This window comes from Chrysemys picta, unplaced genomic scaffold (assembly GCF_011386835.1).
Source record: "Chrysemys picta bellii isolate R12L10 unplaced genomic scaffold, ASM1138683v2 scaf5, whole genome shotgun sequence".
NCBI lineage: Eukaryota > Metazoa > Chordata > Testudines > Emydidae > Chrysemys > Chrysemys picta.
The window spans coordinates 717268-742267 of record NW_027052712.1 but is presented as its reverse complement, the minus strand read 5'-3'; the positions used below and the strand labels follow the sequence as shown (position 1 = coordinate 742267).

General features: G+C 44.0%; 1 protein-coding gene across 3 annotated transcripts in view; it reads left to right on the top strand.

The window, feature by feature from the left end:
- LOC135977639 (protein dispatched homolog 1-like) overlaps positions 1–24791 on the top strand; it is a 250928-nt gene extending 226137 nt beyond the window's left edge. For 2 of the 3 annotated variants that reach the window (XM_065578848.1, XM_065578847.1), the window contains one exon: positions 24552–24791. In XM_065578848.1, the coding sequence (XP_065434920.1) occupies positions 24552–24672 (121 nt within the window). In that variant the 3' untranslated portion in view covers positions 24673–24791. Of the gene's footprint in view, positions 1–2448; positions 2999–24551 lie in introns of those variants that run through there. The other variant, XR_010595071.1, reaches the window with a different exon arrangement.
- Positions 24792–25000: the final 209 nt, after the last annotated feature.

Below are 25000 nucleotides of genomic sequence, written 5' to 3'. Positions count from 1 at the left end.
AAATTGCAAAGAAAGAGAGAGGCTCCTGTAGCAAAGATCCTGAGGTCAGTGGAGTTTTGAAGATAGAACCTAGTGAGTATGAGGTTCCAGTAGGAAATCCTGACTGGGTTTGGGCCAGGAAGCTGAAGTCAGCCAGGCAGGGTCTGGGAGTCGCCTATTAAAGCAGGGAAGGCCTGGGAGCACAGTGATCAGAGACTGCTAGGAGTGATCAGGCTCCAGCATAGAGTCCTGGAGTGTGGGGCTGAGGCTACAGGTGGGAAAGGCTGGGGAGTGATCTGACAAGAAAATAAAATGAATAGATCGCTTCAGCAATTTGAATTTTTTTTTTTTTTAGTATATTTTATCTGAATAAACCCAGACCTCAAGAAGGGATGTTGTGAGTGGACAAAAGGGTGTGGAATTTAAGAAGTCCTTTGGGGAAAGGTGAGGGAAATGAGGCAAACTGGCTGTAGGGTGACCCCAGGCAAGGAGAGGGTGATTGGGAGGCAGTGGGCCTGATCACCAATACTCTATGTAGCGCCCTTCATTGAAGGATCTCAAAGAGCCTTACAAACCTGCTTGTTGAATGTATTAATCCTCACAGGATTTCTTTGAGGCCTTACTTGACTGTTTGTGAAACAGAAGCATAAAGAGTTTATTTGACTTCCCTATGATGAAAGTAAATGAACTCAAGAGTCCTGATTCCTTATCTTTTCTAACTAGCGGACTACCCTGCTGTCCTTCAAATAATCCTAATCTCCTTCTCTTCTAGCACCCAAACTCAAAAAGCAAATCAGGAAGCGCTCTTGGGGAAACTAACAATTAAAAAACTCTGACAAAACACTCTTGTTTCCAGAGACTCTAGTTGCAGGGATATGGATACTCACATTGTGGGATACAATCCACACCAGTAAGTGGTTGTGTTACTGCCTGTAACCCTGGGTGCCATAAATGCTCTGCTGCTGTAGCTCACAGCCTGAATACCAGTAGACAAGCAAAGACTGAGTTAACCAGCTGTGGTTCACCAATTCTGATTCTGGCAGCCTCCTTGTTACACTCCAGTATCCACCAGCTTTGGTTACACCCGGCAAGAGGACCACAACATGCCCCAGTCTCTCATTTTCACAAAACTGTGTGGTTTGCAGTTTCCAGCCCTTTCTTGGACCATGCAGAGGAACAATCGTTTGTTTGGTCCTCTGAAGAGACAAAATGCCCAGCTTTATCATTTCAAGTGGCTTACCATTCAAACATAGCACTGGGTTGGTTCAGATAAAAAGTAAAGCAAGCTTATTAACAAAAGGAGACCAGATTTTAAGTGATACCATGTAGAAGGAATTAAGTTAGAAAGGGTTACAAACAAAAGTAAAAATACATTTTCTGATGCTAAAACTTTAATAAGAATGGTCTAGGTATCAGGTAAGATTTTTACCACAAACTTCTTACAGCAAGACAGCTGACTGCCCCATGGTGAAGATCTCTCCTCAAAGACTAAAGTGCTCAGTTTCTTTGTCATTTTAGGTGAAAAGATAACATGGGGCTCTTTGCCCTTTGTCTTTTATAGTCCAGTGAACCTTTGAAATGGATCCTTCTGAAGATTACCTTCCAAAGGAAAGGTCATTCAAGCTGTAAGGACAGAGGCTGGGGCTGAAGGAAATTCTGTGGGGGTGGCTTCTTCCTGCCTCCTGTTTGCTAAAATGCAAATTGAGCTGTTTCTGCCCTCTGATTCAAACGAATTACTGCTTGACTTGTGATTGCTGATTGATTCTGATGAACAACGGACTGGAACAATGCTTCTATAGCGTGATGCCAACTTTTCCCAACCTCGTGCTAAAAATGTCCCAAATCTGGTGAAAAATTCCCAGATAACGTTCTTTTACAGTGCTTCTATATCCTGGGAAATTTCTCAAAATCTGGGAATTTGTGAGTAAAATGTTTTGAATGAAAATTCCCTATTTCCCAAGTTGAAACATTTTACTCACAAATTCCTAGGTTTTGGGAAATTTCCCAGGATATAGAAGCACTGGACTGGAACTACTGACTTATCTTTTCTCTGGGAGAAACCTGTTTTCCCACTCCCCAGATTTGTCTCACAAATACCTTTTAGTACCATATTTCCTGTGTATGGTACTAACATACTCATCCATATTTTGCATGGTGCATGTATCGTAATCAGCTTTCCAATGATGACACACATCGGATGCAGTTGATGACATTAATCAACTGGCATGCACAGAATGCAGCAGGCCAGCTGAAACTCACTACCCAATGTAGGGTGACCAGAAGTCCCGATTTTATAGGGACAGTCCTGATATTTGAGGCTTTGTCTTCTATGAGTGCTTATTACCCGCCCCCCCCCCACGTCCTGATTTTTCACGCTTGCTCTCTGGTCACCCTAACCAGATGCCAGGGAGCCGCTTGCAGGGGGATGCTGTTAGGGTCACAACTCTCACGGGGGGAAGGGTGGCTGAAGGGATGAGAAGAGCCTGTCTGTAGTTGCCCTCTGGCCCAGGCAGGGTGGGAGTTAAGGATCAGGGGCTACGCTGCTCTCTCTGGCTTGTGCCCTGTGCCACAGCTAGCGCGGGTGGGGCTGAGCCTCCATCCTCACCAACCCCCTGCAGCCAATGGCCCTTTGCTGCAGCGCAGCCCTGTGGCCTTCGGCTCCCCATCCTCCTGGGCAGGCGGACAGGGGCGCCTGGAGCTCAGGCGTAGGGCCCCGGGGCCTGGGAGTCCGCGCTGCTGGGCCCCTTCCCCGAGCGGAGCGCAGGGCAGGACCGGCGGGCGGGCTGCGCCATCACATCCCTACACGCCCCCGGCGGGCCGGGCCTGCCAGAGCCGAGAGGCCCCGCTGCGCCACACTCAAGATGGCGGCTCGCCCCGCATCTCTCCCTCCCCGTTCCCGGCAGTGACTTCCGGAGAGCGAGCGGGCGCCCGTCCCATGGTAACTGCGCCGCGCTGGGGACGCTACCGGGGCCGCTCAACGCTTCCTGCCGCACAGAGACAACCCCGGAGCGGGGCGGGGGTAAGGGAGAGAAAGGAGGGCCCCGCCCCCCCGGGGGGCCCCGCACCGGGCAGATGCCAGGTGCACCCCGCCCCCGCCCGGCGGGGCTGAGAGCGAGACGCCCCCTGGCTGCATTGCCCGGCGGGGGGGGGGGGGTGTCACCCCCGCACTCCCACCCTGGGGGCTCCTCTCGGGCGGGATCGGGGTCTCGCGGGGCTGCCCTCGCCTCCTCGGCGTGGTGGGGCCAGGGCTGCCCGAGCCGGGTGCCCCGCTGCGGCGGGTCGGTGGCGGGCTGGTCCCTGGTCCTGAGCCCTGCCCGGCGTAGGCCTGGCCGAGCCAACCGATCCCCCCGGCTCCTGTTTCGTGGGCACGGGGGGGGGCTTAGTCCGCCGCGCGTGACTCGCTGCCCGGCTGTGGGATGTGCCCCGCCCCGGTCCCTGCACCGCCCTGCGTGGGGGCAGCCGGGCTGAGGGGTGGCTGTGCCGTGACCGGGCACCCCGCCCCGTGACCGCGAGTTCGGCTCCGAGCTGGGCTTGAGAGCGTCCCCCTGCGCTGGTCCCGGGTCAGGAACCCGGACACGACCCCAGGTGTTTCTTGTAGCAACGGTGTGTAAGCAACGGGTGTGGATGTGTCTTGAAACCGGCATATGTGGTGTTTTGTTGGCTTCATGGCTCCTTCATTGTGTGTGTTGGAGTATCTGTTTCATGTGTAGGTGCAAGTGCCTCTAGACTTGGGGTAGCAATAGGGGTGGCCTTGGCCTTATCAGATCTCTTTTCCCTTTCTCCCCCATCTCAGAACCGGTAATAACACTAGGGTACTTGGGTTTGTCATGGATTTAGAAGTACTTCTGAGAGAGATTTTCCGTGGATAGTATCCCATTGATAAGATTTTCCAGTCGTTTGCCTAGTCTCCTCGTCCTTTTGTAACCCTCTTCCCAAATAGGTTGAAATTCTAGCTTGGGAAGACCTTAGCAATGCCTCTGAATGATACTTTAATTGCGGCTGTCACTGCTGTAGGAAAAATAATATTTCTATCTTTGCAGTGATTCCAGCATCAAGTTAGTCACTGATGGGAGCGATGGAGACCTCTTGTGTATGTGTGAAGTACTGAATACTTAGTACTTGTCAGGTGATGGGGAGGGAGGAACTTACCTGACAACCACCTGGGCCTAAGATAGGACACAGCAAATATTACTATGTTTAAAGCAGTGCTAAATGAATAGAAGAAAGAACCAAGGCTGTCCCTTATCTAAAAAGCCATGCATAAGAAGTGACTTGATTTTTGCATTCCTTCCTAAATATGTGTGTAAATTAAGAATTTAGTCTTTAGCATTCATATAACGTGGATAGTACTGAAATCTGATGAGACTTGAACATGCTTTTGGATGCTGGTTATTTTTTGAAAAGTTACTCTCCTTTTCCCCCCAAAACAAGTTGTGGATACAGACTAACACGGCTACCTCCTGATCCTTTCCCCCAGTTTATATTTCAGGAGACAATGTGGTTGTGAGGCTCCATGAATGAATTAGAAACTGTATAATTTGGCAGGCTGCTTCATTTAGGGACACATCATATCTCTTCTCTTGTATAATAGTTTCTCATGACACCTTCTCATGTGTAAAAGCAGGGGGTGAAAAACTTCAGGCACCTGCTAGTTAGGAGCAAACATGAAAGATGGAGATGGGGCACTGTTAAAGGATGATGTCCTGATGGAAAGAACAACCTGTTCTCCCTTCCTTCCTCTGCTGAGAAGAGGAAGGGAAAGGGTGCTAGGATTCCTATTGTTCCTGGACTCTTGGCGGGGACGGGATCTTATATTAGCCGTTAGGTATATGTCATTTTTCTCTAAAACACTGCACTGCTGTTCTAGATACAAGTTGTAAAACAGGTTAACATCTTTAGTTATGGCAAAAATACTGCTACAAGCACTAGACCAGCAAATGCTAACACTCTAAGCACCTTGGTGGTCAATGAGACTACAGTACTCTCACACATGCTTCACTTTAAATTAGGGCTGTCAATTAATCGCAGTTAACTCATGCGATTAACTCAAAAAATGTAATTGCGATTGATTGCACTGTTAAACAATAGAATACCAATTGAAATGTACTAAATATTTAGGGATGTTTTTCTACATTTTTAAATATAATCTGTTTCAGTTACAACACAGAATACAAAGTGTACAGTGCTCACTTGTATTATTTTTTATTATCATTTTTACAGTGCAAATATTTGTAAACAAAAGAAATAGTATTTTTCAATTCACCTCATACAAGTACTGTAGTGCAATCTCTTTATCATGAAAGCGCAACTTACAAATGTAGGGTTTTTTTTATTTTGTAACTGCACTCAAAAACAAAACAGTGTAAAACTTTAGTCTATAAGTCCACTTAATCCTACTTCTTGTTCAGCCAATCACTAAGAGAAACAAGCTTGTTTATATTTATGGGAGATAATGCTGCCCACTTCTTAATTACAATGCACCTGAAAATGAGAACAGGCATTCGCATGGCACTGTTATAGCTGGTGTTGCAAGATATTGATGTGCCAGATGTGCTAAAAATTCATATGCTTCTTCATGCTTTGGCCATCGTTCCAGAGAACATGCTTCCATGCTGATGACACTCGTTAAAAAAATGCATTAATTAAATTTGTGACTGAACTCCTTGGGGGAGAATTTTTTTTTTTTTTTTTTTAATGGAGATATCCCATCTCCTAGAACTGGAAGGGACCTTGAAAGGTCATCGAGTCCAGCCCCCTGCCTTCACTAGCAGGACCAAGTACTGATTTTGCCCTAGATCCCCAAGTGGCCCCCTCAAGGATTGAACTCAGAACCCTGGGTTTAGCAGACCAATGCTCAAACCACCTCCCCCGCCCTTTTTTTCCCCTCTTTTTTTTTATTACCCACCCCATCTTGTGTCTCTAATATCCTGGGACCAACACGGCTACAACACCACTGCATGGAATAATTATTGGCATATATGCCCAGTAGTGTGTGTTGGAAAGGCTGATTTCCGGGAGGTGGCCAACTACTTAACAACAATATGAAACGTAAACCAGCGAGCAGTTCTCTTTTCATGGGAACTATATTGGATTAAAAATTCCCAGAAATTAGACAATGCCAAGAGCTCCCTTCTTTACCAGGCATAATTTCCTATGCTGGAATTGTACGTCTCCTGCTCTGTTTTACCCACATTCTGCCATATATTTCATGTTCTAGCAGTCTCGGGTGATGTCCCAGCATGTCGTTCGTTTTAAGAACACTTTCACTGCAAATTTGACAAAATGCAAAGAAGATACCAATGTGAAATTTCTAAAGTTAGCTACAGCACTCGACCCAAGACTTAAGAATCTGAAGTGCCTTCCAAAATCTGAGAGGGATGAGGTGTGGAGCATGCTTTCGGAAGTCTTAAAAGAGCAACACTCTGATGTGGAAACTACAGTACCCAAGCCACCAATAAAAAGAAAATCAGCCTTTTGCTGGTGGCATCTGACTCGATGATGAAAATGAACATGCATTGGTCCGCACTGCTTTGGATTGTTATTGAGCAGAACCTGTCATCAGCATGGACACATCCTCTGGAATGGTGGTTGAAGCATCAAGGGACACATGAATCTTTAGCGTATCTGGCATGTATATATCTTGCGACTCCGGCTACAACAGTGCCATGCGAATGCCTGTTCTCACTTTCAGGTGACCTTCTAAACAAGAAGCAGGCAGCATTATGTTTTGAAAATGTAAACAAATGTGTTTGTCCGAGTGATTGGCTGAACAAGAAATAGGACTGATTGGACTTGTAGGCTCTAAAGTTTTACAATGTTTCAAAGGGAGTTAGTGCTATTTGTTGAATAGGTTGGAAGCAAAAGAAAAACACATAAGCGATTATAGCATAATGTTGTATTTTGCACAATATTTGTGAGAGTAAAGGAGAAGGGTGGGAGGCTGAGGTGCAGAGACTTGCTCCGTGATTTGAGCAACCAGCAAAGCATCCAATACAAAATGCAAACAGCCGGGACAGTATTATCAGGGATGCCTGTTGCTGTTATTTGGAGGCTTGGGCCTGAATTGTGCAGCTGTACATCCAGCTACTAACTCCTGGAGAGGAGGGGTGTTTGAAGTCTTTTGTTCAGTTCAGTGTAGTTTATGGGTGGTGGAAGCGCAACAGAGCCAGCAGCCCCTATTGCACCTATTGTCTTTGCCTGCATGTGTTTGTAAAGCCCTATCAATTAATGCCAACATAACTTTCTGTGTAAAATGAACTGTCGTCAACTCCATATGAAGGTATTTATTAATCTATTCTATAATAAGCAGAAGCGAACATTCCACTGAAACAAAGCTGAAAAACAGCTTTTAATTATGACATATATTAAACAGCAATCTATTATCTAACTACAAAGAACCCTTTCATTATATCACCAGTGAAACAAAACAGTCAAGTGCAACAGTGCAATGCGGGCACAACACAAAGGGGCAAGGGTTAAATTTACAGGTGAGTATATGTCTTTGCTCAACCTCTTCAGGTTTGTGGGCCTTCTGGTGTGGCATGCCGATGTTTGAAGTTACAAGGGGCAATAGAGGGCTCAAATGAGCTGGGATCCCAATTGCCATTGTTCTCAGCGCCCTCAGCTTGGGTCTGAGGGTATGTCTACACTACGAAATTAGGTCGAATTTATAGAAGCCGGTTTTATAGAAATTGTTTTTATACAGTCGATTGTGTGTGTCCCCACATAAAATGCTCTAAGCGCATTAAGTCGGCGGACCGTGTCCACAGTACCGAGGCTAGCATCGGCTTCCGGAGCATTGCACTGTGGGTAGCTATCCCGCAGTCTCCGCCGCCCATTGGAATTCTGGGTTGAGATCCCAATGCCTGATGGGGCAAAAACAGTGTCGCGGGGGATTCTGGGTACATGTCATAACCCCCCCCCCCCCCCCCCCCGTGAGAGCAACAGCAGACAGTCATTTCATGCCTTTTTTCCTGGGTTACCTGTGCAGATGACATACCACGGCAGGTATGGAGCCCGCTCAGCTCACCGTCACCATATGTCATCTGGGTACCGGCAGACGTGGTACTGCATAGCTACATAGCAGCAGCTAATTGCCTTTTAGCAGGAGATTGAGCAGTATGACTGGTAGCCGTCATTGGCTATCTGGGTGCTGGCAGACGTGGGACTGCATTGCTATACAGCAGCAGCTCCTTGCCTTTTGGCAGTCGATGGTGTATTAAGATTGGCATCCATCGTTGTCGTACTCCTCAGTGAGTTCGGTCAGAGGCGCCTGGGCAGACATGTTTTGTCTCCTGGCGACTCAGTCCTGCCAGCAGTCCTATTGCACTGTCTTGACGATGATGGCTAGCAATTGTAATGCAGCATTTCTGCCAAGCACCCAGAAGATGCCGATGGCTATCAGTCATGCTGCACCATCTGCTGCTAGCCTAAGATGTAAAGGATAGATGGACCAGATTTGTTCTGTATTCATTTGCTTCCCCCTCCCTCCGTGAAATCAACGGCCTGCTAAACCCAGGGTTTTGAGTTCAATCTTTGTGGGGGCCATTGTGTGTGACAGTTGTTTGTGTTTCTCCCTGATGCACAGCCACTATTGTTGATTTTAATTCCCTGTAAGCCACGTCGTCACTCACCCCTCCCTCCCTCTGTCAGACACTAGTTTTTCGCCTTTTTTCAGCCCAGACGCCATAGCACTGGGATCATGGAGCCTGCTCAGATCATCGCGGCAATTATGAGCACTATGAACACCATGCGCATTGTCCTGGAGTATATGCAGAGCCAGAACATGCCAAAGCAAAACCAGGCGAGGAGGCGATTGCAGCGCGGCGACGAGAGTGATGAAGAAATTGACATGGACATAGATCTCTCACAAAGTACGGGCCCCAGCAATGTGCAAATCATGGTGTTACTGGGGCCAGGTTCATGCCGTGGAATGCCGATTCTGGGCCTGGGAAACAAGCACAGACTTGTGGAACCGCATCGTGTTGCAGGTGTGGTACGATTCCCAGTGGCTGCGAAACTTCCGCATGCGTAAGAGCAGTTTCATGGAACTTTGTGACTTGCTTTCCCCTGCCCTGAAGCGCCAGAATACCAGAATGAGAGCAGCCCTCACAGTTGAGAAGCGAGTGGCGATAGCCCTGTGGAAGCTTGCAACGCCAGACAGCTACCAGTCAGTCGGAAATCAATTTGGAGTGGGCAAATCTACTGTGGGGGCTGCTGTGATCCAAGTAGCCGACGCAATCAAAGACCTGCTGATATCAAGGGTAGTGTCTCTGGGAAACGTGCAGGTCATAGTAGATGGCTTTGCTGCAATGGGATTCCCTAACTGTGGGGGGGGGGCGATAGGGATATGGGTTCCGTCTATCTTGTCACCGGAACACCAAGCCACCAAGTACATAAACCGAAAAGGGTACTTTTCAACGCTGCTGCAAGACCTGGTGGATCACAAGGGACGTTTCCCGGCCATCCCACGTTGATGTTAGAGAAAGGTACATGATGCTCGCGTCTTCAGGAACTCTGGTCTGTTTCAAAAGCTGGAGGAAGGGACTTTCTTCCTGGACCAGAAAATAAGCGTTGGGGATATTGAAATGCCTATCGTTATCCTTGGGGACCCAGCCTACCCTTAATGCCATGGCTCATGAAACCGTACACAGGCAGCCTGTACAGTAGTCAGGACCTGTTCAACTGTAGGCTGAGCAAGTGCAGAATGGTGGTAGAATGTGCATTTGGATGTTTAAAAGCGCTGTGGCGCAGTTTACTGACTCGGCTATAGCTCGGCGAAACCAATATTCCAATTGTTATTGCTGCTTGCTGTGCGCTCCAAAATATCTGTGAGAGTAAGGGGGGAGACATTTATGGCGGGATGGGAGGTTGAGGCAAATCGCCTGGCCGCTGATTACGCGCAGCCAGAGACCAGGGCAGTTAGAAGAGTACAGCAGGGCGCGGTATACATCAGAGAAGCTTTGAAAACCAGTTTTGTGACTGGCCAGGCTACGGTGTGAAACTTCTGTTTGTTTCTCCTTGATGAACCTCCCCCACACCCCCGGTTCACTCTACTTCCCTGTAAGCTAACCACCCTCCCCTCCCCCCTTCGAGCACCGCTTGCAGAGGCAATAAAGTCATTGTTACTTCACATTCATACATTCTTTATTAATTCATCACGCAGCTAGGGGGATAACTGCCAAGGTAGCCCGGGAGGGGTGGAGGAGGAGTGAAGGACAAGGACACACTGCAGTTTAAAACTTTAAAACTTTAACTCTTATTGAAGGCCAGCCTTCTGATGCTTGGGCAATCATCTGGGGTGGAGTGGCCGGAGGGCCCCCCCCCCACCCCGTTCTTGGGCGTCTGGGTGAGGAGGCTATGGAACTTGGGGAGGAGGGCTGTTGATTACACAGGGGCTGTAGCGGTGGTCTCTGCTCCTGCTGCCTTTCCTGCAGCTCAGCCATACGCTGGAGCATATCAGTTTGATGCTTCAGCAGCCGGAGCATCGACTCTTGCCTTCTGTCAGCAATCTGATGCCACCTATCCTCTTCAACCCGCGATTCAGCCCACCGTCTCTCCTCTCGTTCATATTGTGCTTTTTTGCACTCTGACATTGACTGCCTCCACGCATTCCGCTGTGCTCTGTCAGCGTGGGAGGACATCTGGAGCTCCGAGAACATATCATCCCGAGTCTGCCATTTTCTCCTTCTAATCTTCACTAGCCTCTGCGAAGGAGAAACATTTGCAGTTGGTAGAGGAGAAGGGAGAGGTGGCTAAAAAAGACACGTTTTAGAGAACAATGGGTACACTCTTTCACGTTAAATTTTGCTGTTCACATTACACAGCACACGTGCTTTCGTTACAAGGTCGCATTTTTCCTCTTCTATTGAGGGCCTGCCGGTTTGATGTGAGAGATCACTCACGCAGTGCCAGGCAACAAAATTCGGCTTGCAGGGAGCCATGGTAAGCCACAGTCTTTTGGCTTTTTTAACCTTCATAACATGTGGGAATGGTTTCAAACAGCAGCGCCCTCATTTCCCATACCAAGCACCCGTTGGGTTGGCCATTTAAAATGGGTTTGCAATGTAAAAGGAGGGGCTGCGGTTTCTGGGTTAACATACAGCACAAACCCAACTAACCCCCTCCCCCCCCCAATTCTCTGGGATGATCACTTCACCCCCCCCCCCCCTTTTGTAGCTAACAGTGGGGAATATTTCTGTTCAGCCGAGCAGGAACAGGCACCTCTGAATGTCCCCTTAATAAAATCACCCCATTTCAACCAGGTGACCGTGAATGATATCACTCTCCTGAGGATAACAAAGAGAGATAAGGAATGGATGTTGTCTGCATGCCAGCAAACACCGGGACCATACGCTGCCATGCTTTGTTATGCAATGATTCCAGACTACGTGCTACTGGCCTGGCATGGTAAAGTGTCCTACCGTGGCGGACGGGATAAGGCAGCCCTCCCCAGAAATCTTTTGCAAAGGCTTTGGGAGTACATCAAGGAGAGCTTTCTGGAGATGTCCCTGGAGGATTTCCACTCCATTCTCATACACGTTAACAGACTTTTCCAGTAGCTGTACTGGCCGTGATTGCCAGGGCAAATTAATCATTAAACACGCTTGCTTTTAAACCATGTGTAATATTTACAAAGGTACACTCACCAGAGGTCCCTTGTGTGCCCTCAGGGTCTGGGAGCACGCCTTGGGTGAGTTTAGGGGTTACTGGTTCCAGGTCCAGGGTGATAAACATATCCTGGCTGTTGGGGAAACCGGTTTCTCCGCTTCCTTGTTGTGAGCTGTCTTCATTGTCTTCATCATCATCTTCCTTGTACCCCAAACCCGCTTCCCTGTTGCGTGCTTCTCCATTGATGGAGTCAAAGCACACGGTTGGGGTAGTGGTGGCTGCACCCCCTAGCATGGCATGCAGCTCCGCGTAGAAGCGGCATGTCTGTGGCTCTGCCCCGGACCTTCCATTTGCCTCTCTGGCTTTGTGGTAGGCTTGCCTTAGCTCCTTAATTTTCACGTGGCACTGCTGTGCGTCCCTGTTATGGCCTCTGTCCTTCATGGCCTTTGAGACTTTTTCTAATATTTTGTCAATTTGTTTACTGCTACGGAGTTCAGCTAGCACTGATTCGTCTCCCCATATGGCAAGCAGATCCCGTACCTCCCGTTCGGTCCATGCTGCAGCTCTTTTGCGATCCTGGGACTCCATCGTGGTCACCTGTGCTTTCCACGCTGGGCAAACAGGAAATGAAATTCAAACGTTCGTGCGGTTTTTCCTGTCTACCTGGTCAGTGCATCTGAGTTGAGAGTGTTGTCCAGAGCGGTCACAATGATAGCTCCCGGAGGGCAGTACCGTCAAATTCCGTCCACACTACCCCAAATCTGACCCGGAAAGGCCGATTTCAGCACTAATCCCCTCATTGAAGGTGGAGTAAAGAAACCGGTTTAAAGGACCCTTTAAGTTGAAAAAAAGGGCTTCGTCGTGTGGATGTGTCCAGGCTTAATTCGATTTAACGCTGCTAAATTTGACCTAAACTCGTAGTGTAGACCAGGCCTGAGAGGGGAATGGCCTGGGAGCACTGCAGTAGGGCATTTTGGCTTTGTATTGCCCCCAGGAGTTGCCTCTGCATCTCACTCTTTTTATATTATTTTTGGACATGGCAGTGTTTTCCCTGGCAACGGCCATGCTGTCCTTTGCCATTGCAACAATCTCTCAGTCCTCAGATACTGCTTCCAACTCTCTGCATTTTGGGCTTTTTTGGGGGGGCCTCTGTAATGATGCCACAAACATTTTATCATAAGCTTTCTCCCCCTCAGGTTTGCCAGCCATTCTGCTGTTGATAAGGGCCCTGTCCTTGAGTCTGTCCCATGCAGGTGTCATTGCTGTGGGGACATTATATATTTAAAAAAAAAAAAAAAAAAAGCTGTTATTGTTCCTTGTCTAGGGAGGCTCTGATCACTTTTTTTTCCATGCATTTCTGCCTTTACCTCCTTGAGATTCTTCCATCCCGAGGATTCTCCGAGACTGGGTAAGTGGTGTGTGCTGTGGGTTTGTTGTCTATGCTTCATATGATGTGTGGCTGGGGCAGGGATGGAGTTGGAAAGTATGTTCCTGGTCTGGCTTTGCTGTGCCTTGGATGTGCTTATGTGGTTTTGGAGGGGTTAGTGGGGTGAATCTGGGGCGAGATGGATAATAATCACCTCTACATCCCCTTTAGGTTGTCCTCACTCTGGATGATGTTACACTGAGGCGGGTGACTAGGAGCTGGTTGGAGGTGGATGGACAGGTGGAAAGTGAGGTCCTATACAATAAGGGTGTGAAATATGGATCGTATAATGGGACTTTGAGAGTATATGAAGAGAATGATATGAAATCTTTCTACTTTCTGATGGATGGGTTGAAAATATTGTTTCCATATGGAGAATAAGATGCTAGGATTTCTTATCTGTAGTTTTGAGACTGGATGTGGCTATGGGAGCAGAGTTAAGTTTGGTTTTGCATTTTGCAATGTGATAATTAAAAGACTGTATGAGCTGTGATTGTATTTGAATGTATGCCTCTCCTCCCCTAGCTGTTAATTTCTACCTTAAACGCTCAAATTTTTGTTGTAGCATAGCAGCAGCCATTACCTATGTAAAAGGTGTGAGTGGGGGTTTTTTATTTTTTTTAGCTCTCTTAATACTAGAGCTGATCAGAAATTTTCCGGCAAAACATTTATTCAGAAAATGCCAATTCATTGTAGAGAAATGTTTTGATGAATCTACTACAGACTTGACTAAACTTTTGCTGAAACAAAGGCAGGTTTCAGGGTCTGCAGCTATGGCAGAAAACCTGCCAACTCCTGGAGCCCCGTCTAGAGCTGGGACTCTGGGTGCTGGCAGGCTCCCCTCACTCCAGCAAGCAGCCCTGGGAGCCTGAATAGCAGCTGTGAAATTGACAAGAAATAAATTTCATGTTTTGTTTCAAGAACACCATATTTCAATGTTTCTAAAATAAAATTTTGGGGGATCTTTGGTTTTGATGGGAAATTTTGGTAAATTTGGTTTCATTCTAAATCAGAAGGAAAGCAAATTTGTAAGTAGCAAAATCTCCTGCGAATAAAAACCCCTAAATTTTGGCCAGCTCTACCTAATACACCTCTACCCCGATATAATGCGACCCAGATATAATAACCTGAATTTGGATATAACACTGTAAAAGAAGTGCTCCAGCGGGGCGGGGCTGCGCACTCCGGCGGATCAAAGCAAGTTCGATATAACGCGGTTTCACCTATAACGCAGTAAGATTTTTTTTTTTTGGCTCCCGAGGACAGCGTTATATTGGGGTAGAGGTGTACAAGAAATGTGAGTTCAATATCAAGGTTAAGCTTCTGCTCCCTGGATGATTGAGAGTGAGTTGGGAGCCTGTTGGTGTGGGGAGGGAAATGGAGAGAAATTGAACTATGTATATGTTTTCGTTGCCCTCTCTTTCTCTTCTTTCACCTTGTCCTTTCCAAACCCCTGCCATGACCAGCTCTTTGGTGGCTATCAATGTCCCCAGAGAATGGCATGTCTGGCTCTCCTTGACTGGTGGGAGGGTCACTGTAGCAGGAACAAAAGAGAGTGAAATGAAGGGGGTGATCCCAGAGGGCCCTAGAAAGAAAGAGAAGGCAGTCAAATTAGTAGTTCCCAAAACTCTTAACATGTAAGAGGTGAGAAATAAGACAATAAAAGAACAAAGGTAAAACAACATATGCAAACACTTACAGTTCTCATAATGTTACCCTTTCCCATGAGGAGGCTGCTGAATGACTTTCAGTAATGTTTCTCGTATGTTAACTGTAGGTCTGAGTAGTATGCATTCCTTTTCTGCCAAACCCTTAAAACTGTGATAAGGTTGTAGAGTTAATCAGACATCTGAGTTGTTAATATTGTTGAACATTAACTTTAGTGGTCATTTCAATAAAATGCAAAAAATAATAAAGTACAGAGATCTCTCTTTGAATTGATCAATAGCATTCATTTGGTTTAGCAACTGCTATTATTCTCTAGTTCAGTGAACGTATGGGATTTCTAACATTTAGCGTGACTTGCTTGCCTGGGACCAGTTTTTATAATGTCAGCTGTTCTTTGGTAATAGTGTTTAACTTTTGCTGCACCTATAAGTGGGAATAAAAGCACTTTTTTGGCTAAGTCCTATATGAACAGTTAATTTTCAGTTTGAAGCATAAGAGTAGATTAAGAAGACTATTTCCAACAAGATTATAATAATTTTTTAAGCATTTCCGAACTAAGCATTAATTACTACTGCATGTGTAACTCTTTGAAGATCTTAAGTGCTTATTATCAAAAAGTTGCGTGACAGAATTCCTCTTCAGCAGTAAGTAAAATATTTCATAACTTATTTTTAAGCTTTGGAGGCTTCTCGGTTCTAATAGTTTACCCTCTTAAATGATCTTTCTCGTGAAGTCTGTAAATTAATACACTTCTAATTCCTTTGTCACTTACAATTTAACATTGTCTCTTGACTAGAATTGGTACAGAATTTTATGGATGCACATTCTAAATTTTGTGGTTATAGTAACCTGAAAAGGGTGTGACTGTAGATGCTAATTGGGAAGACAGTTAATGCTATTTTTACTTTAGCTTGCTATCTCTGACACAGCTTTGAAATTACATGGAATTATGCAAAATGAACGGTTAAATATCTAAGGAGTGGGGAAACTTTATTATAAAAGCTAAATATTTCACTTTAATAAGATATTTTGTAGAAATAATAATTAAGATCTGAAAACTATCTGAGTTACACTTTAGTCATTGATGACATATAGTAAATTTCACTCTTCGGGAAAGAGCCTACTTAGATAAGATGCACATGGGATAAAATCCTGAACAGCTCTTAATATATTAAGTGCTACTTCACACCTAACTGTTGAACCCCTCCCATCTGTCCTATAGAAGGGCAATATGAAGCCAACAGCGGAGCCCTCAGTCTTTCTTTAGACTAGAGAAAGTATTAATTCCACAACCATATGCTAAAAAAACCAAGATTAACAGTCTTTATTCAAGTTTAGAGAGGGGGGCTGTGATGCTTTGGGGTTCAACCAGACCACTAAGGGGTTTTCACCACCTGCCCTGCAATTCTGGATACCTTAAATGCTATGCTACTGTGGCTCACAGCCAGGACACCAACAGTCAGCCTTACAAGGATGTAGGTCACATCCTGGCTTCCACCATCCAGTTCCTTTTTGCAGCATGACCCCATCCCTCAGTCCTGAGTTTCCCCAAAACCATCTGCTCTGTTGTGTCCAGCCCTCTCCTGGAACACTCTTAGAAGTTAAATTTGCTGCTCCTTTAAAGAGACAGTAAACAGCAACTCATTAATTTAGCTGGGGTTTGTCAAACGCTCTTATTTCAATCAAAGTACTGAACTGGCTTACAGTAAAAGTAAAACAAATTTATTAAACAGAATGTTGTAGGTTTAAGTGACAACAAGTATAAGGAATAAGGATAGAAAAGGTTACAAACAAAAGCAAAAATATGCATCTAACACTAAAACTGAATTTCAGCAAGTTACAATCTTTTCCTAAACAGGTTTCTCACCTATATTCAGTCCCCTTAGTTGAAGGATCAATCATTCTGTGATTTGAAGAGCTCTGGCCCCTTTAGTCCCTCAAGTGATGGATGCCCAAAATGGCTTTTTCTCTCTCCTTATATCTTCCCAGAGTTTAGTGGCCCTGCTTCAAGAGGCAGGAAGGCTTCTGGAAGATGCAGTCTCCCTCCCCCATCAAGATAGTTAGTCATTTTTCCCCACTTGCTCTCTTGATGACTTTATTTATCTTGCATGTAAATGCGCTTTTCTTTCTCTTTGGTCACATCTTGCTTAATTCACATCAGAGACACAGTCCTTTGTTTGGAACAGGGGTAGGCACGGCTTGGTAAATATGTTTTAATAACCTATTTGCAGCACATCTCTATAACGCCCTTTGTGAGTTTACTGTTCATACATCATGCAAGAATATTAATGATCAGTGAATTATTAGTTTTCCAGCAGTGATTTATTACATGCGACCTTTTTTGTATCTATCATGACAACAGTGTACCAATTGGCACTGGAGTGCTCTTAGGGTCGCAGGTTTGCATGCTTCATGGGTTGGGTAGACTGATCTTATTACACATAGGATGGGCTCTTTGTATTCTTCCGTACTACCCCACAAACTCCCTGTGAGCCAATCTCTCATTCCCTCACCCCCTTTTTCTAGGGACTCCCTGCAACTACCCTCAATCTCACCTTTGTCTGTGACTCTGTGTCCCCCCATTACCCTTTCCTCCCATACAGAGGTCCACAACTCTCCCCCATACTAGCACCCCTATGCCGCCGCTTTCTCCCCATGGCAGGGGATGTTCTCCGTATCCCCTATACCAGGTTCCCCAATCTCCCCTCCATCAGGGTTCTGAGTGTCCCCCATGCCCCCCTCATCCATTCCAGGGTTTCCCATTCTCCCCCTACATGGCAGGGGCTCTTTGTGCACCCATATTCTCCCCTTTTCCCTTCATGCTTCCCTCCTCCCATAGTTTGTGTGCTCCCCATTATCCTGTTCCCCTCCCCTCCCCATAGCAGGGTTCCCTATTCTCCACCATACCAGAGGCTGTGTGCACTCCTCCAACCCATTATTATATTTTCTGTCTGGGGGAGAAATCATTCAGGGTGTCCACTTTGGGAGGCTAGGCAGAGCGAGATGATATAGGAATATTGTTATTCTGGAAGCCATAGGGGTCATCAACCAGTTGTTTATTCTGTAGACAACTGCAGAGGTGCTTGAGCCCCTGGCTGTAGTACTCTGATGTCAAGGACTCCATGTGTCTCCCATTTTCCCCCAAATCAATAGGGTTCTGCTCATTGATGCCTGTAACGTTGCCTGAAATTTGGGAACTGATTGGCTGCGGCATTCAAAAGGTATGGTGTTACAGGCAGACAAACACTGAAATGCCATTGAATTGAATATTAGGCCTTTGCAAGCTTGGCCAGTGAGATGTCTGTTTTGATCTTGTGTAGGTAAAATGAATGACTAAGTATCCAAAACTATGGTGATGGTCATCAGAAATGTAGCTGGTAATGATAAACATTCCATCTGAGAAGAGTAAGTTTCTATTAGCCACGAGATAGGGTCAAGCTAGGAAAAATCCTTTTTTCCACACATCCCTAGACTACAGAAATCTGATCTGGGCAAGTGAAATTTAATTACTAGCCAGGTGAAGCGTGGTCTAACCCTCAACTCACTGACTCCTGTTTGCCTGTCATGCTGCGTCTGACCAATTCAGAAATGTCAGGGAAATTTCTAGGCATCAATGGGCACAACCTTATTGATTTTTCGTGGAAATCGGAACACAGAAAAGCCTGATTGACAGGAAAATTGGGGGGCCAAGGCAGCCTGGTGCTGCAAGCAGAGGAATCTTTCTGCTGCCCCCTGCTGCTGCCTACACATACCAGAGGCAGCAGCTTAACTTCCTGTGTGGAGATATTGTCCGTAGCCTAGACTCTAACGGAAATAGGAAAGCCTTACTGGGAGGGAGAGTAATATGAGCAGGGATCCGGAGGGGGAAAGTGTTGTCAGTGGAAGCAGGATCCCAAAGGGAACAGAGCTGGAACCTGCAAAGGAGTGGGAGCAGGGGGAATGGTGATGATGATGATGATGAAGAAAGCAGGCAGCCCAGGGGTGGATGGGTAGACAGATGTAGCAGTGGGGAGCTGGAGTTGGGGGAGGTGCAGATGAAGGGGGTGGGAAGTGGAGATGGATAGAGAAAAGCAGGGTCCCCAGGAATGGCATGGAACCAGAGGTGGGTGAAATGAGATGAAAATGGGAGATACACAGTGACCCTGATATGGGGGTGGGGGGTAAGAGAGATGGGAAGGGGGAAATGGAGGAGCCACACAGATTGTCCACCGGGGGGAGGGGAGAACAGAATGGAGAGCAGTGGTAGCCTGAGCACACTGTGTCCGTGAGGGGAATGGAAGGACGGAAGGAGCCCATCATGGGCACAATGTGCCCAGGCTAGCAGAGCTATTGAGTGTCTGATCCACTAGGTTACTGTCTGCTGGAAAAGTGACTAATCTAAACTTAAAAATGCCAAATGCAATGGTAGACTGGCATGTTCATCCTGAGACTGAAAATGGAAGTAAATCAGCCCTCCGCTCTACGACGTTTACTCTCTGGGCACAGGTCTTGCCGCACATCATATATTTTATAATCTTGTGTGGTTAGAAAACATAGGCACATATAGAAAGTGAAATGTTTCTAATACACTCGCAGATACCCAGGTATAGCTGTGTGTCTTTCTCTGTCTTTCATGCCCAAATAAGAGCTGTTTACTCATGATCTGCTGCTCTAAAGAATATTGATGGCAATTGTTTTCCATAAAATCAGACTAATTCAACACAATAGAGAAAACAGATTTGATCATAATTATGTCTTGCACAGAATCAGCATATGCAATACTCAAGTGTGACTTGAATATTGTAGAGCACCAATTAATCAGAACACTCGTTAATCTTTGCTGAAATTGTTAGTACCTGGATGCATCTTGCCTCTATTCTCATAACTTTTGTCAGTGGTCACCATGTGCAGGTGAAATGGTAGGGAAGGAAGTTTTGGCCCTAATGGAATGAGTTTTACTCGCTTGTGTCAGAAAATATTTATATTCCTAGCTAAGCATGCATTCAAGCAAAGAGAGCTTTCTTATCTTTAGCCATAAATAACATTTATGAAATCAAGGTCATTGCTGCTCCTGGATTGTCAAGAATCAATATAGACTTCCAGTGCTTTTATTCTTGATCTAAGATTGGCAAGGAGGTTGCAAACACACTTCTAATGTGGACTTCATAATAGTCCTCTATGCCACTGGCACCTCAAGAGTAGACGAATGCACTCTTATTGACTGTAGTATGGGGCTAATTTCTAAAGTATCTGGTGCCACAGCTAGTGCTATGCCTGTCACTCCCTATTCCCAAAGTAGGAAGCTCACCACTCAGATGAGTTTGAATAGAATGTTGGTAAGTGTCTTGTCTAAGATCAAGGGCATCTAACTGTACCCGCAGTACCATCATCTTCCTATTACTCATACTTGTCCCAACAATAAGTGGACTTTAAAAAACAATACTTTCAGAAAGATGGACATGGAGCTATTTGAACCTCTTTGCATTTAGAATTGTGTGTACTCAAGCTATAAATCCAACGTACATAGAATCTCATGACACCAACATAATTAAAAGATCCTTTTCACCCTTAAAAACTTCTCTAGGGATTCCATGGTAATGTCACCTTTAACTTTGCATCTCTTTACTGTATCAAAAACTTTAATTTATTTTTGCCATAAAATATTTTTTTTCTGGACTGGAAAATGTGGAAAGTCTGCATTTGTCTGTATCTTTAAATCGTTTGATAGTTAAATGTTTGTACCTGATTAAATTTCTAGTTAGGGGATGGAATATCAACAGTGAGACTAGACAAAGCAGATTAAGCATGGGAACTGTTCACATAAAACTTCAATTCACCTGGAATGTTAGGGGTATAGTATATCTCAAATTACAACTGTGCTGAAGGGCAAGGCTGAAATTGAAGATGTGATTTTAAAAATCCCCCTTCAAGTCTTTTATTACTTTCACAGCCATAAATTACTGTCAACTGTAATAGGTATGGTGGGTTCTCGGACACCTCCGGTTTCAGAGAGTGAAGAAGTTTCTAGACTTGAAATAAACTTTTGGATAGATTTTATGTCTCAAATTTAAAAATGTATCTAATAGATTTTTTAATCTAAGATACTTATATGGCTTTCATTATGATAATATTTGAGCACCTCACAATCTTCAGTGTATTTATCTTTGAGACACCTGTGAGGTACAGAAGTATTATCCCTGTTTTACAGATGGGGAACCATGGCATAGAGATTAAGGCTAGGTCTACGCTATCACTTAATTTCGGTATAACTTGCGTTGCTCAGGGGTGTGAATAAGTCACCCCTCCGACCAACATAAATTACATCAACCTAAGCACTGGTACGGACAGGGCTATGTCGGTGGTCGAGCTGCTACCACCTCTCTCGCAGGTGGATTTATTATGCTGTCGGCATAGAACATCTTCACGAGATGAGCTACAGCACTTCTAGTGTAGGCTAGCCCTTAGTTAAACTCCCACAGGAAATCTGTGCAGAGCAGGGACTTGAACCCAGGTTTCCCAAAGTCCTAGGCTAGAACCCTAACCACTGGACCTACTTGGCCTGTAGGTACTTATAATAGGAGCACTCAGGGACCAATTTTTTTTTATTTTTTTTAAGGTTTTGAGACAAATAGAAGTAAGGCAATTCAGTTAAGGCGGCTACTGGTATGATTTACTTGAAAAATTACAGATAACTTTGCATGTGGACTAAAATAACTCTCTCTTAGACACAGTATGCTAAACCATTGTGAAAAAGTACCAGGAGAATTTCTGCCATTCAGAACAGATTTCATTCTAACCCTATAAACACGTTCTCACTTATTATAGAAACTGTCAGCAATAAAGTCAATGCATCAAACACTAGGAGAATATAATATTTTAATTTTATTAAGACCCTTTGAAACTAGGGTACATGACGTATACACCATGACCATTTTACATAAGTAACATGGTAAAACAAAAATCATAAATGTTTTATTTTATTAATTTTATTACTTTTTTATTTTTATACTTACTAACATTTTTAGTACAGCTCATTGTGTGTTTCTGTGGTAGTCTGATAAAGTTATTAAAATACCTAGTTTAGAGATGTTCCTGATCATATAAAAAGTCTGAGACCCTGATCCTACAAGGAGCTCCATGTGGACCTAAGTCAACAAAGATATAATGGTCAATTATGACAACAAAAGTAATGTAAGCATGCAAGAATGAAGAAAAAATTACAAGATGCTATGATGAACATACAACTTTAGCTAGACATTTTCTGATGTAGATACTTAACTGTTGCATTAACCTAGCTTTTTGCATTAATTTACTGTTAGTAGTGGACATTGTCAGTTTAAGGTTAAATTTGGTACCTTGGTAATTTTGTTTTCTGTTAAAAGCGATAGAGACTGTGGAAACAATTTGAGGAAACAATTACCGGTACTTGCTTTGTGAGTGGTGGTGTTGAATAATGATTAAGTACGTTCATTTGTCCAGCCAACATACATCCAAACATAGACTTTTCCATGGTCTTTCCATAAGGGGATGATGTGACTGTGTTTTATCTTTGCCTTGAATACCTTCAAGTTCTACAAACCAAATATCTTGACCATGAAATTAAGCAGCTGTTTTAAAGGGTTCTTTTGCTTATAGTGGGGGCGTGTGTGTATGGTCAGTAAAATGAAAAGAAAGTTGTTGGTATTTTCTCAGCCGTATCATTTTATCTTTTAAAAAACAGTTACCTTGCAGAAATTACCATAATGCTTTTTATATTGACTTTTCCGATGAACACACTTAACAACAAAGATAATAGGTTGAGTTTCAGAAAAATTCAACAGTGGGGCTGGTATTTGGCTATCATTCAAGTATGTACAAGTAACATAGCATCTGTGAGCTTATGATCTCAGGGTTTCTTTTTGGAATTATCTTGATCTTCTTCCCCACTAGCCCTAAAGAGAGATGGTCTGGATATATTGTTTGTCTAGAGCTTCCTGGTGCAGTTGTGACTTTGACTTCTTGTGCTGTAAGAAGCCCAGGCTAAAGCTATGATGATGGGATGACAAGACTAATGCCTGGTCTACACTAGAAAATTAGGTCAGTTTAACTATGTTGGTCAGGGACATGAAAAATCCATACCTCTGAGTGGCATTAAGATGACCTAAATCCCCATGTAGACAGAGCTGAGTAAATGGAAGAATTCTTCCGTTGACCTAGCTACTGCCTCTCAGGGACGTGCATTACCTACACCAACGGGAGAACCCTCTTGTCAGTGTAAGCGGTGTTTACAACTGAAGCATTGCAACTGTAGTGGTGCAGCTGTGCTGCTGTAGCATTTTAAGTATTGAAAGCCCTAAGACATCTCTTTGCTCTGGGAGTCCAGTGATGTTTAGCAGTATATAAGCTTGGCCAACAAAGTTCCTGTCTGTCCACTCTGTCTTGCAGTGTTGTTCTTTCTTTTTTTGTAAGCAGGTTTATGTGAACAGCTGCTTCAGTAGTTCACTATATTAACTGATAATGGTACTAACGTTGACTAGTTCTTTTAAGACTGAACTATGTCACCAAGAAGGTTATGTGGCTTTGCTAAGGTCCCCAGCTAGACTTAGTACCAAGACTGACTGTGTGTAGGTCTTCCTTTATTTCATACTTCTGTGACAAATTTTCTTTCTTTTATTATTGTGGACTCGTATGACGAGTGTTGTATCAATAATAAAATTATGCAAAAGAAAACTGTGTTGTGTTACAATGTAATCTCAATTGTGAAACTAAAGGTAACTGTTTCGTACTGGGCATTAATTATTTTGAAGTTGCCTTATTTGAGCTTGTCCCAGTTGGGGGTGGGAGGAAAGAGCTTTGGTTTCATGTTTAATTAACACACATGGGAAAAGACTAACCTGTACCAGTATTGCTTGCACCGTTTCACTCAATAGGAAAATTATGCAGCATTTTTTTCCCTTTTTGTAGTTTTAACTCTTCCACTTCTCATCCCCTCGCCCTTCTTTATGTATTTGAATCTGCATTGGTTATTAATTCATAAATCTTCAGTCAGTTAAAATCAAGTAATTTTAGCTATTATTATTTATTATTGTTATGTATTAATTAATACTAATAATGTTTCCATGTTATAGTCTGACTGCACATGCTTCCTCCTGCGCAGGAGGCCGGTTATTATTTAGAAACTGATACCCATGCTGTTCAGTTTAGTGATGTAACCTAAACTCAGTCCTTTAGTTAGTATGAGTTTTAGAACAGAAATGTACTATTACAGTATTCAGGCAGGGCCAAATATTTTTAGCAACTTTATTTAACAAGTTCCTTGTACCAAAGTCGACTGGTCGCATATGAAGACTGCATGCTGTTGAGCACTCAGTTTACTACGATGCAGATGACCAGATGAACAGTTGTCATAAGTAGAGCTGGTTGGGAATTCTTCAACTAAACATTTCCATGTCAAAAGTTTTTCAATGTTTGGTGTTCTGTCCTTTTTGGGCACTTTCAAAGCAGAAGTTCCATCTTTTCGTTTGAAATACCTTTTGTTTTGAAATTTAATTTGTAGTGAAATTTAAATAATAATAAAAGTCAAACAAAACATTCCAAAAGTATTTAAATGAAATAATGTTTGAACGAACTGTGGGGTTTTTTTAGTTTCAGTTTAAAATTTTTCAAGATTTTGATCTTGTCCCAATTTGGAAAGGGAAAACTTTTTGCAATATTAAAAAATTTCCCGGGATGGCAAAATCATTTCCCACACAACTTGAGTCACTGTATACCTGTAGATTCTGACTGGTTTTGTGCATACTTTGGAGGGGGAAAAACCTTCAGATATAATTTTTTAGTACTATAAGAAGTAACAATCAAGGGCCTCTTGTGTACAATTGTATGACTAAATGTATACTGTTTTCCCTTTTAGGTATCTAAAAGCAATTGGCACAGGATCTTGGCTTTGTACTCTTAACTATCTTAGAGGGTGTGTTTTACGACGTTGGGAAATAGCAATTTCAGCTGAGATCGGAGCTGTGACATTGATCTAAAGGTAGGTCATGCAGAATTCTGAAAGTTCCATTCTTCAGAAAATTTAAGGTTTAATCTTGATCTGGTTTAAATATTGTATGCTGGAATTCATTATGCAATAAAACAGGTATTTAATAGACATCTCAAGTTTCAGTGACTCTTTTGTCTTGAAATCAATTTTCTTTTTTCACTGGCCGACTTCTCTCTAAATCAAGGTTCGCTATATCTGAATTCAATGGGCACATTATGATGCACTCTTTGAGCACAAGGCCTTTTCTTCTATTTCACTGTACATAGAATCAGAATACGGCTCATTGCAACAAATATAAATAAAAAGGATACAGTGGT